Genomic DNA, 13,100 nt, shown 5'->3' with positions numbered 1-13,100 from the left:
TTATTCATGCTAGAGAAATACTTTCTCCTTTGATGAATACTTGTGTTGTCCTTCTGTTACTTTATCTGAGTGTATAGGAAATTCTGACAACTCTAGCCTGTCTCAGTATCACAATAAACAGAGAAAGCAATCAGTCATATCTAATCAGTCTGTAAGGAAATACTAACTGCATGTTAGCAAGGTAAGTATGGACAGCCAACCAAATTAACTTGGATTTGAGGCATTTTGTGATTCTTGATTAGTAGCATGTTCTTAGTTGCAATAAAGTGATCGTTGGGCAAAAATTAAATAGATATCCCTTATGTAGTCGATCGGCCATGTCAAGTTTGGTGTCTGAAATGTGCTTCTTTAGTTTTGCAATGGAGCTGCGAAGGTATTGTAGCTAAGTGAAGGGTGCAATTAGCATTGTGCAACCTGAATGCCTAAATAATCACGCAGTTGTCTCGAACCATAGTAGCCTTGGGCCAATAATTGATATTATAGAATGTTGCGGTAATTTAATGTAATAATTATTGTCCTTTTTAACACCACCAGCTTATTAACTGCACATATACATACGTCATATGCAAAAGTTTGGCCGTCCCTAATCAAATGACATATTTTGTTGATTTTCTAAGAACACACTTCTGCATATTTCAGAATAATGTGAAAAAACATGAAATGTGGCCTGTGCAAAGTTATGGCACATTTTTTATTATTTGTGTTTTATTTCTTTTCCAATGTTTTAAAGTTGGGGAATAAATAGAAACTGTGCTCTAAAATTTGGTGAAAATCGTGTGTAGTATTATGTGTGTTCTCTGTGTTGTGTAAGTGTTAACTTATTTTCACATAAGTTTAGGTGATTTGACTAGGGGTGTTCATACTTTTGCATACAACTATTTTGAATAGGGGTATTCAGACTTTTGCATATGGCTGTATTTTGAACACCACTTGGAAGATTATAAAAAGGATGAATGCACCAGTTTGGCAGTATTTTGGTTTCTAACAAGATAAACGCAGAGAACCACTGGATATTAACAGTGTTGCATGACATTAATTATCATAAATTATTAAATAATATTAGAAACTAAAACAATTATATAGTAATCACTATCAGGGAAAATGCAAGCTATAGAGTTAGACTCTAATGCTCAAATGTGGCATATGAACTGAATTTTGGATCATGATGATGTTAATTGTAATAATTCTGCAAATAATTCTGATCATTTGTCTAATTTACATTACCGTCCAAGCTTTTTGCGTAGCTACAATCAGTAGTAGCAGCCATGGTGAAACCTAGATTCGTACAGACTGTTTTTAATGTTTATTACTAACAGTATGTTTCAGCAATAACAGTGCATCATCAGAAACCACATAGTGAAGTCTATTGAGAATAAATAATACCTTGATGTATGTTTTAGGCATGCATTTATGCACAGTGCTAATTGGTGTCCATAAGCCACCATTTCTTGTATCATTATTTGAATGCTTACTAAACCGAGGGCCTCGTGTCAGTGCAGCACAGCCACCTTTCTCAAGCACTCGTGCCCTGGGGCTTCTCTTCCACACCATGCGTCTTGCTGGTCCCAGCAGGCCTGGTATTTCCATGGCCTTTGATGTGCTGTGGAAGTGAGGTGTATGGACAGGAGATCGGTGTGTTCAGTTCACTAAGCTGGGATGTGTCCAGCCCTGCAGGAGTCCTCTTGCACTGAGCAGCCTTAAAGGGCAAGCCCATGCGTTATTCAGAACTTTAGTGTCATGTTCATGAAAAATAAGGGCTAAATGTTTTTCTTTGGCAGGTTTCACAGTGTTAACTATGAACTTAAACCGATTCATCAGTGACAGAGTTTTAAAATGTCGGAAGTGCCAACATTTCATATTGTGAATCATCATATGTCTTTGTCTGTTTTTTTTTAATGTTAAGGGCAAAGTATATGTTGCTGTGTTTTCAGTGTGTATGTGTGAACTTCTCTCCATGTCATAGGCCTCCAAATCTTCCTCCTAAACCCTATGGCACCCGGAGGCCCAGACCTCGCTCAGTTTTTAACGTTAAGCTATTTAATGGCAATTTGGAGGATTTTATTAAGGTACTAAAGTGCAGCAGTTAAAGCGGTACATGTGCCCAGTGCCGTCTGTGTCATAATGATCCCAATAACTTGCTTTAGCCTCAACTTTTCCGGCGATCATTATGGTCTGTCCATTCAGTCTCAGTGCACACAGAGTCCTCAAACAGGAGAAACACAGGGCTGTGTGTGAGTGGTGATTGGTGTAGGGCCAGACTGATAAGAATATATATATATTTTTGTCCAGTACTTATATTTCAGTCTGAAAACTCCAATACGGTGTAATGTAATATAGTTTAATATAATGGAAAATGTTGATAATAATAATAATAAACGGACAATAGTTAAACAGGCCGCCACTGACAAATATAACAACTAATTACTGTGAGATGTCAAATATGACTGTTAGTTGTCAGTTGAAAAATTTGTCATTTCAAATAAGCATCAGAAACGCACAATGATTTTAATACGTCTTTAACAATGTTGATATTGCATCATGGGGCAGAGCTTTCCAGATTTACTAGCAAAATTATTGGTTTCACTTCATTAATTTTTATTCATAATTCCTCTTCACAGAATGATTCTTATTATTATAACTGGGGCTGATCCAAACATTATTATACAGGCTTCAAATACTTGTTGATATGAGTACTGGAATACTGATTCTTAAAATCACCTTTAAAACAGTATTTGAAGCATTTTTAATGCTTCTGTTTTAACAGTATTTCAGTTCACACCAGCAGTATTAGAGGAGAATCTTATTCCTGCCGGATACAGGACAGCCAATCAGAGCTGAGGTCTTTTATCTTGTGTCAGTCTTAAAGGCATAGTAACAAAAACAGCCTGTTTAATGCAAAGAAATAAAGAGTGGTTGGAAGTGGGCATGTTAAAATGAATAATAAAGTACAAAGTACAAAAATGTAGGATTTGGCTCTTTAAAGTGCTCCCACAAATGTGATTTGTTTCTGAGGCGTCTCTGCTCTTTTAGCTTCAGTGGAGCTGCAGTGCCTGGCATTTATGTCTGGCATGAATTTATGATATGTTTAGCTAAACCAACTACAGTGCATTTATCATTTGCCATATACTGACAAAAATTATTGCAACTAAAGACCTTTGCTGATTAAATTTATTTTAGGCTACTTTTTTGTGGCTCAAAAGAAACAAAACATTGAATACTAAATAGAGAAGCAAATACCAACGTACCAGATGTTGCCAATGACTGACAAACCCACAGGACTTTAGTATCAGCTGATACTATAAGCCAACCAGCCTATACGTTTGGCCCTACCGTGGTGTATGTGTGTGTGAGAGATTTGATATTGTGTGCATGGTGAAAACAGAGAAAACAGCAGTGCCCCTGAGTTCTCCCTTTGTGAATTTGACTCTGCTAGTGCCTTTGGCAGACTGATAATAGCTTTGCTGTTGGTGGCTTGTAGTGCTGGGACCAAATAACTGGGATTTTGCTCCTTTCTTTCTCTCTTTCTTTTCTTGCTCTCTTCTTTGCTCATAGCCGTGGACGGCGGAACTCTCACACCCGGCATCAGGTAGAGACTCTGATTGTAGTGCTCTGTTTGGCTCATGTCGCCTCTCTGTCTAAACCAACATCCTCCTGCCTTGCCCTGCCCTCTAATGTGTCCAGCATGTGTATGTAGGTGTATTTGTGTTAATCATGACAGAAGAGTCTCATAGGCTTTACAGGCCCAGGTATCAGTTTTACCCACATTTAAATAACTTTAATATAAGCATTAGCAGAAAGTAGCCCAAGGTGTATGCTATTCTTTATATTTCCCCAGTTTGCATGGGATGGATGTTACTTGTAATTTGATCAGGTGTATGTTTATTCATGCTGTTTCTTTTTGTTTTAGTTATATAAGCACCCTTAACTGGGTCCCTGTCAGCATCATATTAAAAGAGAGTGGGTTTGATCTAGTTCAGGTGTTGTATAAATCAGACTAAATTTAGCATATAGATAGTAATTATAAAGCACTAGCAGACCTCTTGATATTTTGACAGATTCAGGTCAGAATAATTCTCTGGCTGGATCTGTCGGAGAGTAGCTGGTAAATTCGGTGCACACAGGCCTGTCCCTGGCACTGCTGCAGCGTGCAGGCCGTACACACTCCCTGGGTTAAAAGCAGATCATAGCATTATTAAAAGCATGTAAGAGAGAATCCAGCCAAACCCAGAACAAACAGCCCTGGCTCCAGCCAAAAGGCAATCTGATCACAGGATTCCCACAGCTAGCAGGGTGCTTTCCAGCAGGCAGTAGTGCTCTGCTGACTGGTGAAGAATACATAGTCTTCTTTTCTGTGCACACTGACATCCTCAAGACTTGTTAGCGTAGCTTTTTGTGTTCTGTTGATTTGTTTAGCCCAAGCTATTACCATGCACAATGAGGCGTAGAATTAGATATGTCCATTCATTATGTTCCCAGACACATTAGAGTCAGAACTTTATTCTGAGCTGAATAATATTACCCTCCCTGGGTCTGTAATCCTTCAGCTTCATGGAGTCTTCTGTCAACGACTAACAGTCAAAACATACAGCATGCATAATCATTTAACCCTTAGAAGTCTGGTGTTATTATTACTGTCATTTGCTAAATTAAAGGATTATGTAATTAAATAGTTTGATTAATTATTAAATTAACAATTAGTATATTACAACCTACAACCCCATTGCAAAAAAAAAGTTGGGGCACTTTGCAAAATGGAAATAAAAACAGAATGCAATGATATGCAAATCATTTAAACTCTATATTTAATTGAAAATAGTATAAAGACAACATGTTGAATGTTGAAACTGAGAAATGTTATTGTTTTTAAAAAATATATGCCCATTTTGAATTTGATGCCAGCAACATGTTTCAAAAAGTTGGGACAGGGACAAAACAAAAAACTGAAAAGTTGTGCAATGCTAAACACCTGGTGATTAATTAGCAACAGGTCAGTAACATGATTGGGTATAAAAGGAGCATCCCAGAGAGGCTGAGTCTTTCAGAAGTAAAGATGGGGAGGGATTCACTACTCTGTGAAAGACTGAGCGGGCAAATAGTGCAACAATTCAAGAATAATGATGTAAAATAGCAAATAACTTGGGGATTTCATCATCTACAGTACATAATATCATTCAGAGTTTCAGAGGATCTGGAGAAATCTCTGGATACAAGGGACAAGGCCAAAAACCAATATTGGCTGGCGGTGATCTTCAGGCCTTCAGGCAGCTGTGCATTAAAAACAGACACGGTTCTGTAGTGGAAACCACTGCATGGACTGAGGAACACTTCTGAAAACCATTATCTGTGAACACAGTTCTTCACTGCATCCACAAATGCAAGTTGAATGTCTGCCATGCAAAGAAGAAACCATATATAAACAGGATCCAGAAACACCGCCACCTTCTCTGGGCCCAAGCTCGCTGGTCAAAGTGACTGTATGGGAGTACATAAGTGCACATGGCATGGGTGACTTGCACATCTGTGAAGGCACCTTTAATGCTGAATGATATATACAGGTTTTGGAGCAAGATGTGCTGCCGTCCAGATGATGTCTTCTTCAGCGAAGGCCTTGTTTATTTCAGCAAGATAATGCCAAACCACATTCTGCACGTGTTACAAAAGCTTTTTTGGAACATGTTGCTGGCACCAAATTCCAAATGAGCATATATTTTTCAAAAAACAATAAAATTTCTCAGTTTCAGTGTACTATTTTCAATTAAGTAGTAATTAAATAATTAAGTAAGATTTACATGATTTACATGTTATTGTATTCCATTTTTATTTTACCATTTGCACAGCATCCCATATTTTGAAAATGGGGTTGTACTTTATCACATTTATAACTGTGACTTCTAAGGAAAAAGGTTCCACAAACTTTTTAAAATTTCTGCATGATTCAAGCATTAAGATGTCAACAGTCATTCAGTCTTGTTCGATGTGAAATGATTAATTGTAGAGAAACTTGCTGCAACACAAAATTAGCCATTTTTATTCTCTAAAACAAGTGAACCTACATGTATACCTACACAAGTTTTATGTGTAATATTAGTAAAATAAAGTTAAATCTGAAAAAATGTGTTTCTTTTGGGACTATTTTGCCTTGTAGCGTCCTAAATGTGGCTCTCTGTCATGGATGTGCTTTAAAAATATCTTTTAAGCCAAAATCTTTTGTCAAATCTGTTGTAAAAATGTCTCACACAGCAGGCAGTGCATTCATAACCATTTTATGTAATAACTTTCTGTGAAGGAGCATTTCATCACCACCATTGTGAACCGTTCTGGCTTGATAAGAACTCAGACCACTCTGAATGACTATTGAAAACTTAACAAATTCATTATACAGAAAATTTGAAAAACGAGTGGAATTCACATTTAAGAGGAATGCAAACTCTTGGCTTGTTTTATGTTAAAAAATATGCATGCAGACATTTCACCACTGTGCCTTGCTTTTAAAGGACTCTGGACAGGCAATCCCACGAGTGGTAGAGAGCTGCATTCGATTCATCAATCTTTATGGTAAGCTATATTCCAGTTATATTCTTATTTTGCCATTTTCACATACTTACAATGCACATAATTACATGGAGTGAACTGCAGACTGTTTTCATTACAGCACCAGAATAGCACTGAGGGGAAGTTTACTGCAGAGCTTCTGTTCCGGCCTCTCTTTTCTTAAAAGTCTTAAGCTAACTGCCACCTGTCCTTTCCCTGGCCTGAACTGCTCTCTCCAGCCTGGTTCTAGGCACAGGGCCAACCATTGTCTGCACATTACTGTTTGGGTGTGTCTCTCTTTTTGCACACCATGGCTGAATTTGTGGCATCCCAGGCCAAGTCAGAACCAGTCCAGTAATGCTATCTGTCTCTATCCCTATCAGTATCAGTACCACGGTAGAGTGAGTCCGGAGAAAGACGTCGTACAACAGGAGTATGAGGCCATATCAGTAGAAAATGTTGGATTGGATATCATAGCTAAATAGAACAAATCTAAACCAATTCTATAACAAATCTAGCTTGAAATGTTACAAAATCGCTTCTACATCACATAAAACGAAGTAGATCACATGATAACAGTAGTTGCATGTATCGTTAACGTAAGTGCAACAAATAGCTACGTAAGCATTGCTCTGTGATTACAGTTCCTTTGCATAAAATAATCTAACACTGGGCCTCATTTACCAACCATTCTTAAGAAGAAATGTTCTGCAGTTTAAGAACACATCATGAATCTGACGTAGACTTTTTCTTAGGAGCTTTCTCAAGAACAAATTTAAGAAAAAACTCAGGAAGATGTTGGTGAATGAGGCCCATTGCCTTTGGACACTTTTTTTGCAGTGTTAGTGATAGTTCTGGTATTTTTTTCATATGTGAAAGAGTTTACCTGAATTAAAGTCTTTACAGTTTTTAGAGTATAACATTTAGATGGCTATGCATGTCCAGACAAAAACTACAGCAGGAGGAAAAAAATTTCTTAACATTTAACGTAAGTTGGGACCATATCGTGGAAACTGAATTTCTCTTGCTTTTTTGAAATGAAGAGTTGAAATATGAAAACATTATTAAAGTTTCAAAATGTATCATTACTTTCCAGTTCATATGGTTCATATATGGTAACTGAGATGCAAAAACCGTCCGTTTTGAATTCATTATTTCTGTGTGTCACAAGAACAAACCCATTTGCACATTTACACCTACTCAACCTACAGCAGTTTTGCCACGCCCATTCATACTAAAGTTGTTAAGTGTTTCAGCTCTGAGTGCTTTTTGAATGACAGCCAATCAGAATAGAGGTCATTTACATATCAGGTTTAAAAGCACAGTAGGCACCGTTTAATTCTAAAGGAAAAAGAGAAGTTGGAATTTAATAAAATGTAATTAATGTAATTTATAAAAATAATGATCATATTTGGTATATTAAAGGACACAAATGTTTTAAGTGGACACCAAGGGGGAAAATATAATACAAGAATTTGGGGCCCTTAGCCGTTACTCAACGTTTCAATATCGGGACCAGAAAAAAAAGTGATATCGTACCATCTTTAAATAAGATGAACACATCAGTCTTGTCTGTTGAGGACGGTGCTATAATAAGTTATATCTCTGTGTGTGGCCGTCGTACAGCAGAGACGGAGGAGATGATGTTTCTAATTAATCTGTGCCGACCCTTGACTATGCTTCTTATTAAAAGCTAATCCAGGCTCTAGGACACTTTTGTTGAAGTTGATTGCAGCCTCTCTCTCCCTCATTAATTATCTTTGATTAGAGAAAGGGAGCTTTTCTAAAGCAGATGACTGGCCTTTTCAGTTTGCATTTCACGCTTCTGCCTCTGAGCTGGCTCGTCTTTTCAGCCAGTCTGAATGGACATCTGGACTAGACTGCGTGTGGCATTGAGTTTTCACTTTTCTTCCATCCCTCCCTCCCTCCCTCCCTCTCTCTCTCTCTCTCTCTCTCTCTCTCTCTCTCTCTCTCTCTCTCTCTCTCTCTCTCTCTCCCCCTCTCTCCCCCTCTCTCCCCCTCTCCCCACAGGCCTTCAGCATCAAGGCATATTCCGCGTGTCAGGCTCTCAAGTTGAAGTCAATGATATTAAGAACTCGTTCGAGAGAGGTGAGTGGTAAAGTGTTGTCACGGTGTCGAGCTCACAGCTCTCAGAGCGCTAACATTTTCTAACATAGTAATGATTGTGTTATATAAGTGTACTGGCTCTTATCAGCCTTGACTCACACGCAGAGTGCATACTATGAGTGAAGCTTACAATAACTGCTCAGCCTACAGTAATATTTCCTGCTTTCTCTGCCATCACTGTGATTATTTTGTGCTTTAATGTGACAGATTTATGCATGTATAAATACTGCTGCCCTTGTAACAAAGCCTTGTGTGTCCAATTTGGTAACTTTTCAGCAGAAGGGAAAATTGCTCTAAACTGTGATACAAGTCAGTGTAACAGGATTTTACTCTGAGCACTGTTGGACCATTTCTTTTCATATTGATCCATTTGTCATGAAACATTGGCACAATAAAAGGTGGTGTTTTTTTTTTTTTAATGTAAAAAAAAGAAAGAAAAAAATTGGAGATACAAGGTTTGATATGATGCCAGTGCATTGTTTCCATATTGTCATTTATTACTTAAGACAGATAGGAAATTGCATTAAGCCTTAGCATTATGCACTTGTTGATGGAAGCACCTCCTGTGGTTAGGCAGTACAGCACATCTGCTTAGATTAAATATAAACAGTGAGTGCTGAGTATATTATACTAAACCATGTTGTGTCTCCCAGGTAACGACCCTCTGACAGATGACGAGAATAACCATGACATTAACTCAGTGGCGGGGGTTCTCAAGCTGTACTTCCGGGGTCTGGAGAATCCCCTCTTTCCAAAGGAGAGATTTAATGAGCTCATCTCTTGTGTCAGTAAGTAAATGCCTTTGACCTGTAGACCAACCTTTCACCTATAGACATGGCTGCAGAACTGTATGTGTGTTTGTGAATTAAGTAGGGATGGGCAATATAACAGTATGATAAATTATATCAAAATACATTGTTCTTTTAGAACAATGAATAGCTGTATATATCATATGAAAATATTTAAACCACATATAAGGAGCCAATAAACAGCCAGTATATAATAACCGCATTTACTTAATTTACAAATTTATAATGTGCTGATATCATTTTTTGCCAACTGTTTATTTTCTTAAACAGTTTATCCTTGTACTCAGCTTTTCATAGCCTTTTTTTGTTTTTGCTGTTTGCAATCTCAAAAGAATGAAATATTTGATACATTTCATATCATTAAAATGTCTTTAAGTAACGTAAACTTTTTGCCATATTGCCCCCTCGTAAAATTACCACCACACACCAGACACAACACACAACATAGTACAACGTACGTCAGCGTCAATCATCAGTGGCAGTGTGTTGACCTTCATTTGAAAATAATGATTTTAAATTTTTAGGATGATTTTTGTGGTCCTTATTTATCCAGTCTGCTTCGTTTATGGTATGTGTATGTGCTAACATAGTCATCATTACTAAAGACTTTCATTCATTCCCTCTGGAGGTCAACATTCTTTGTGCTGTGCTTGTGTTCTCACACTGAAGGCTCACAGTAGATAAAGAGCAGGCCGTCATTAGCTCTTCACTAGAGCAGTAACAGTGGTTTTCTTCAGTGTAAGTTCTGAAGCTTTCCTTTAACACTGGCTGCTTCACACAAACTGCTCTATACAGCAGTGTGTCAAGCCATGCCATGACACATCCCAGCGTCAGCTCAGCTTTGTGCTGGAGTGAATAGTACATTGTTGAGTTGCGTGTTTAAAAGGACATAGTAATTGCTATACATCAGCGTGATCAGAGAGGCTTTACTGTGTACTTATTGATTTGGCCATTACTTAGTGTAATGGAAACTGTGTTGTGGCGGAATTGGACTTTACTGGACAAGAGGGAGAGAGGCGAATGTGTATGTGCGTGAGAGGGAGAAATGTTTGCATGAGGAACTGCGTGCATGTATTTTTGTACATTTTCAAGACAAAATGTTCTGATTCTGAAAAAACCAAACCAGAGAAAAACAGAGATAATCTTCAGTGAGTTATCCTGACTTCATAAAGTGATTTTAAACAAAAGCTACATGTTTCATTTGTTTAAAACCAATTTTCTGATTTCTTTTCAGTTACTGAGGTTATAGTTGAAGTAAGGTTTAAAGTTGGGCTCAAAATTCTTATTATGGAAGGAAAAATATTCCAAAATTTAATGTATGTACATGTAATGAGAGTTTATTCCAAGCATTTTGAAACTTTTTTATTCATATTAATCTGTTTGGCATAAAATGTTGACACAATGTAAAGTACGGTTGCCTTACATTCTTAGATGTAAATAAACTTTAAATTTTCATTTTTTATGATGAATGGGCCAATAGAAATAGTCCAAAAAAACTTTCTATCACTTTGGAGAAACTTCAGATGTATACTTGGACAAATACAGTTCTTACTAGTACAAGCACTTATTACCAAGATTTATATATATATATATATATATATATATATAGAGAGAGAGAGAGAGAGATAGATAGATAGATATAGATAGATAGATATAGATAGATAGATATAGATATATATAGATAGATAGATAGATAGATGTATATATGTTTGTGTGTAAGCAGCTGTGCTTCAGGCTGGGGCTGTGGATGGTTTGAAGGGTCATACTAAAAAATGCTTTAATCATTTATAGCACTGGCATGATAATAACATGTTAAATTTAACAGTGTCATTGTTATACTAGAGCTTTTCTGAACAAATAAATGTTAAAATGTTTCTCAGGTGCCTAAACCTTTTGTACAGTACTGTATATAATACATATGGGCATATACATGACCACACATTGTGACATTATATAAAAACAAATCTGTGTGTGAGTGTTACAGGCACAGCACGTGTTCTGTAACAAAGACCGGGTGTGTCAGCTGGTCAGTCAGTGTGACTGATCGGGATTCCCTGCTGTTTACATTCCGCTCTCCTGCCCGCTCTTCACACTGCTCTCAGAGTGTGTGCCTGAACCCAGTCCGCTGCATACCACACACTCCTCCCTCACACACACTCATCTTCATTCTCTTCAGTGGATTGTTGAGATGTATGACCATTTTAGACCAAATTAATTGGCATTAAAGATAATGTTCACTCAGTCTTTCAGTTTTTAACTCCACTCAGAACTACATCTTTTCTCTCTTGTCACAAATTTGTAACGGAAAAAGTCAGCAGCCCTTAACATTGTGTGAAAATGTTATGAAAAAAAGTTCAGAATTACTTGTAATAAAACCATAAAATATTTAATTTTTACAGTTACAGTATGACAGATGTTTTCTTTCTATATTGTTATTAACATTTCACACATTTGTAGTAGTAACTGATTAAAATGTATTACAATTAATAACTGAATAATAAAAACCTAGTTTAAAGTGAACAAACATATTTTCTGTATATTTTAGAGAACTATGTCTCTGATTCTCTAAAACTTCTTGCATGAATGCATGCACATGAAGCTTATATCTCTTTCATTTAAAAGCCCTGCTCTCTCCACTCTAAATATATGTAGTCAGAGTTGTCTCAGTCCTGTGGCAGAGATAAACCTCTGTAGTATATCTTGTCTGTCCCTGAAATCTGAGTAATGCCAGGCATGTGCAGCATCTTTATATAGTTTCTCCTGGCTGGCTGGGGAGCAGCTTTGGAAGGCCAGTTAGGTACTTGTGTAAGACAAAATAACGTGGCATGGCGAATTCCCAAAAGCTCAAGCGTCAGTCGGCACAGAGAGGAGCTTGTTTTTTTACAATGACATGGCTATTTTAAGCTGCTATCAGCGGATGAAAGGATCTGCTAGGGCAGATATGGATGAGTACAGATCCCATCAGTCTGTTTGTGTGCGGGTGCGCTGGGATGGAAGTTTAGCAGCGCTTGGGTTTTTGTGTCTGGTAATTGCTAAATGTTTTTTCAGGGCCATCAAATAGGATTGGATCAGAAAGCTGCACCTCTAGCTGCTTTTAATCTGGCAGCTTGACACCACAAAGCCACTGCAATGGGCAGAGATGACAAATGAAGAAATAAACTTTGGAAGCATGTGTTAAAGGGCCCATATCACGGACTTCTCCCTGCATTTTTAAAAGAAATTATTTCAGATAAAACATACTTGTCACATCTCAGTCCATACTGTCTATATATGGAATTTAAGCCCCAAAACAGCCTGTTCTGAATTCATTGTTTAGTGAGGTCACGAAAATCAGCGCATTTTCAAATATATTTATTCAGTACATGGCAGTCTAGCCCCACCCATTTAGACATGTTTTATCCCAGACTGCTTTTTTTGAATGAGCCACAATACAGAGCAGCCAATCAGAACAGAGGTCATTCACATAAATCAGTCTTAAAGACACAGCACCAAAAACACCCTGTTTAATCCTAAGAGATCAAACAATGTTAGAAAATGGTCATGCAAGAATGAATTATGACTGTTTTTGTTCCATGAAACCACTCAAACATAAGTGGATGAAAAGCAAGAAAAATGATAGATATGGACCTTTTA

General features: G+C 37.4%; 1 protein-coding gene across 2 annotated transcripts in view; it reads left to right on the top strand.

Annotated features, from left to right (window-relative positions):
* The window catches only part of srgap1a (SLIT-ROBO Rho GTPase activating protein 1a), a 128,383-nt gene that overhangs the window by 80,531 nt on the left and 34,752 nt on the right, over window positions 1–13,100 (top strand). Inside the window, exons 12-15 of one of the 2 annotated variants that reach the window (XM_036585302.1) lie at window positions 3,553–3,586; window positions 6,495–6,555; window positions 8,563–8,640; window positions 9,312–9,446. In XM_036585302.1, coding sequence (XP_036441195.1) covers window positions 3,553–3,586; window positions 6,495–6,555; window positions 8,563–8,640; window positions 9,312–9,446 — 308 coding nt within the window. Of the gene's footprint in view, window positions 1–1,963; window positions 2,067–3,552; window positions 3,587–6,494; window positions 6,556–8,562; window positions 8,641–9,311; window positions 9,447–13,100 lie in introns of both variants that reach the window. The other variant, XM_036585301.1, reaches the window with a different exon arrangement.

This window comes from Colossoma macropomum, unplaced genomic scaffold (genome assembly GCF_904425465.1).
Source record: "Colossoma macropomum unplaced genomic scaffold, Colossoma_macropomum, whole genome shotgun sequence".
Taxonomy (NCBI): domain Eukaryota; kingdom Metazoa; phylum Chordata; class Actinopteri; order Characiformes; family Serrasalmidae; genus Colossoma; species Colossoma macropomum.
This window is presented reverse-complemented; position numbering and strand designations above follow the sequence as displayed.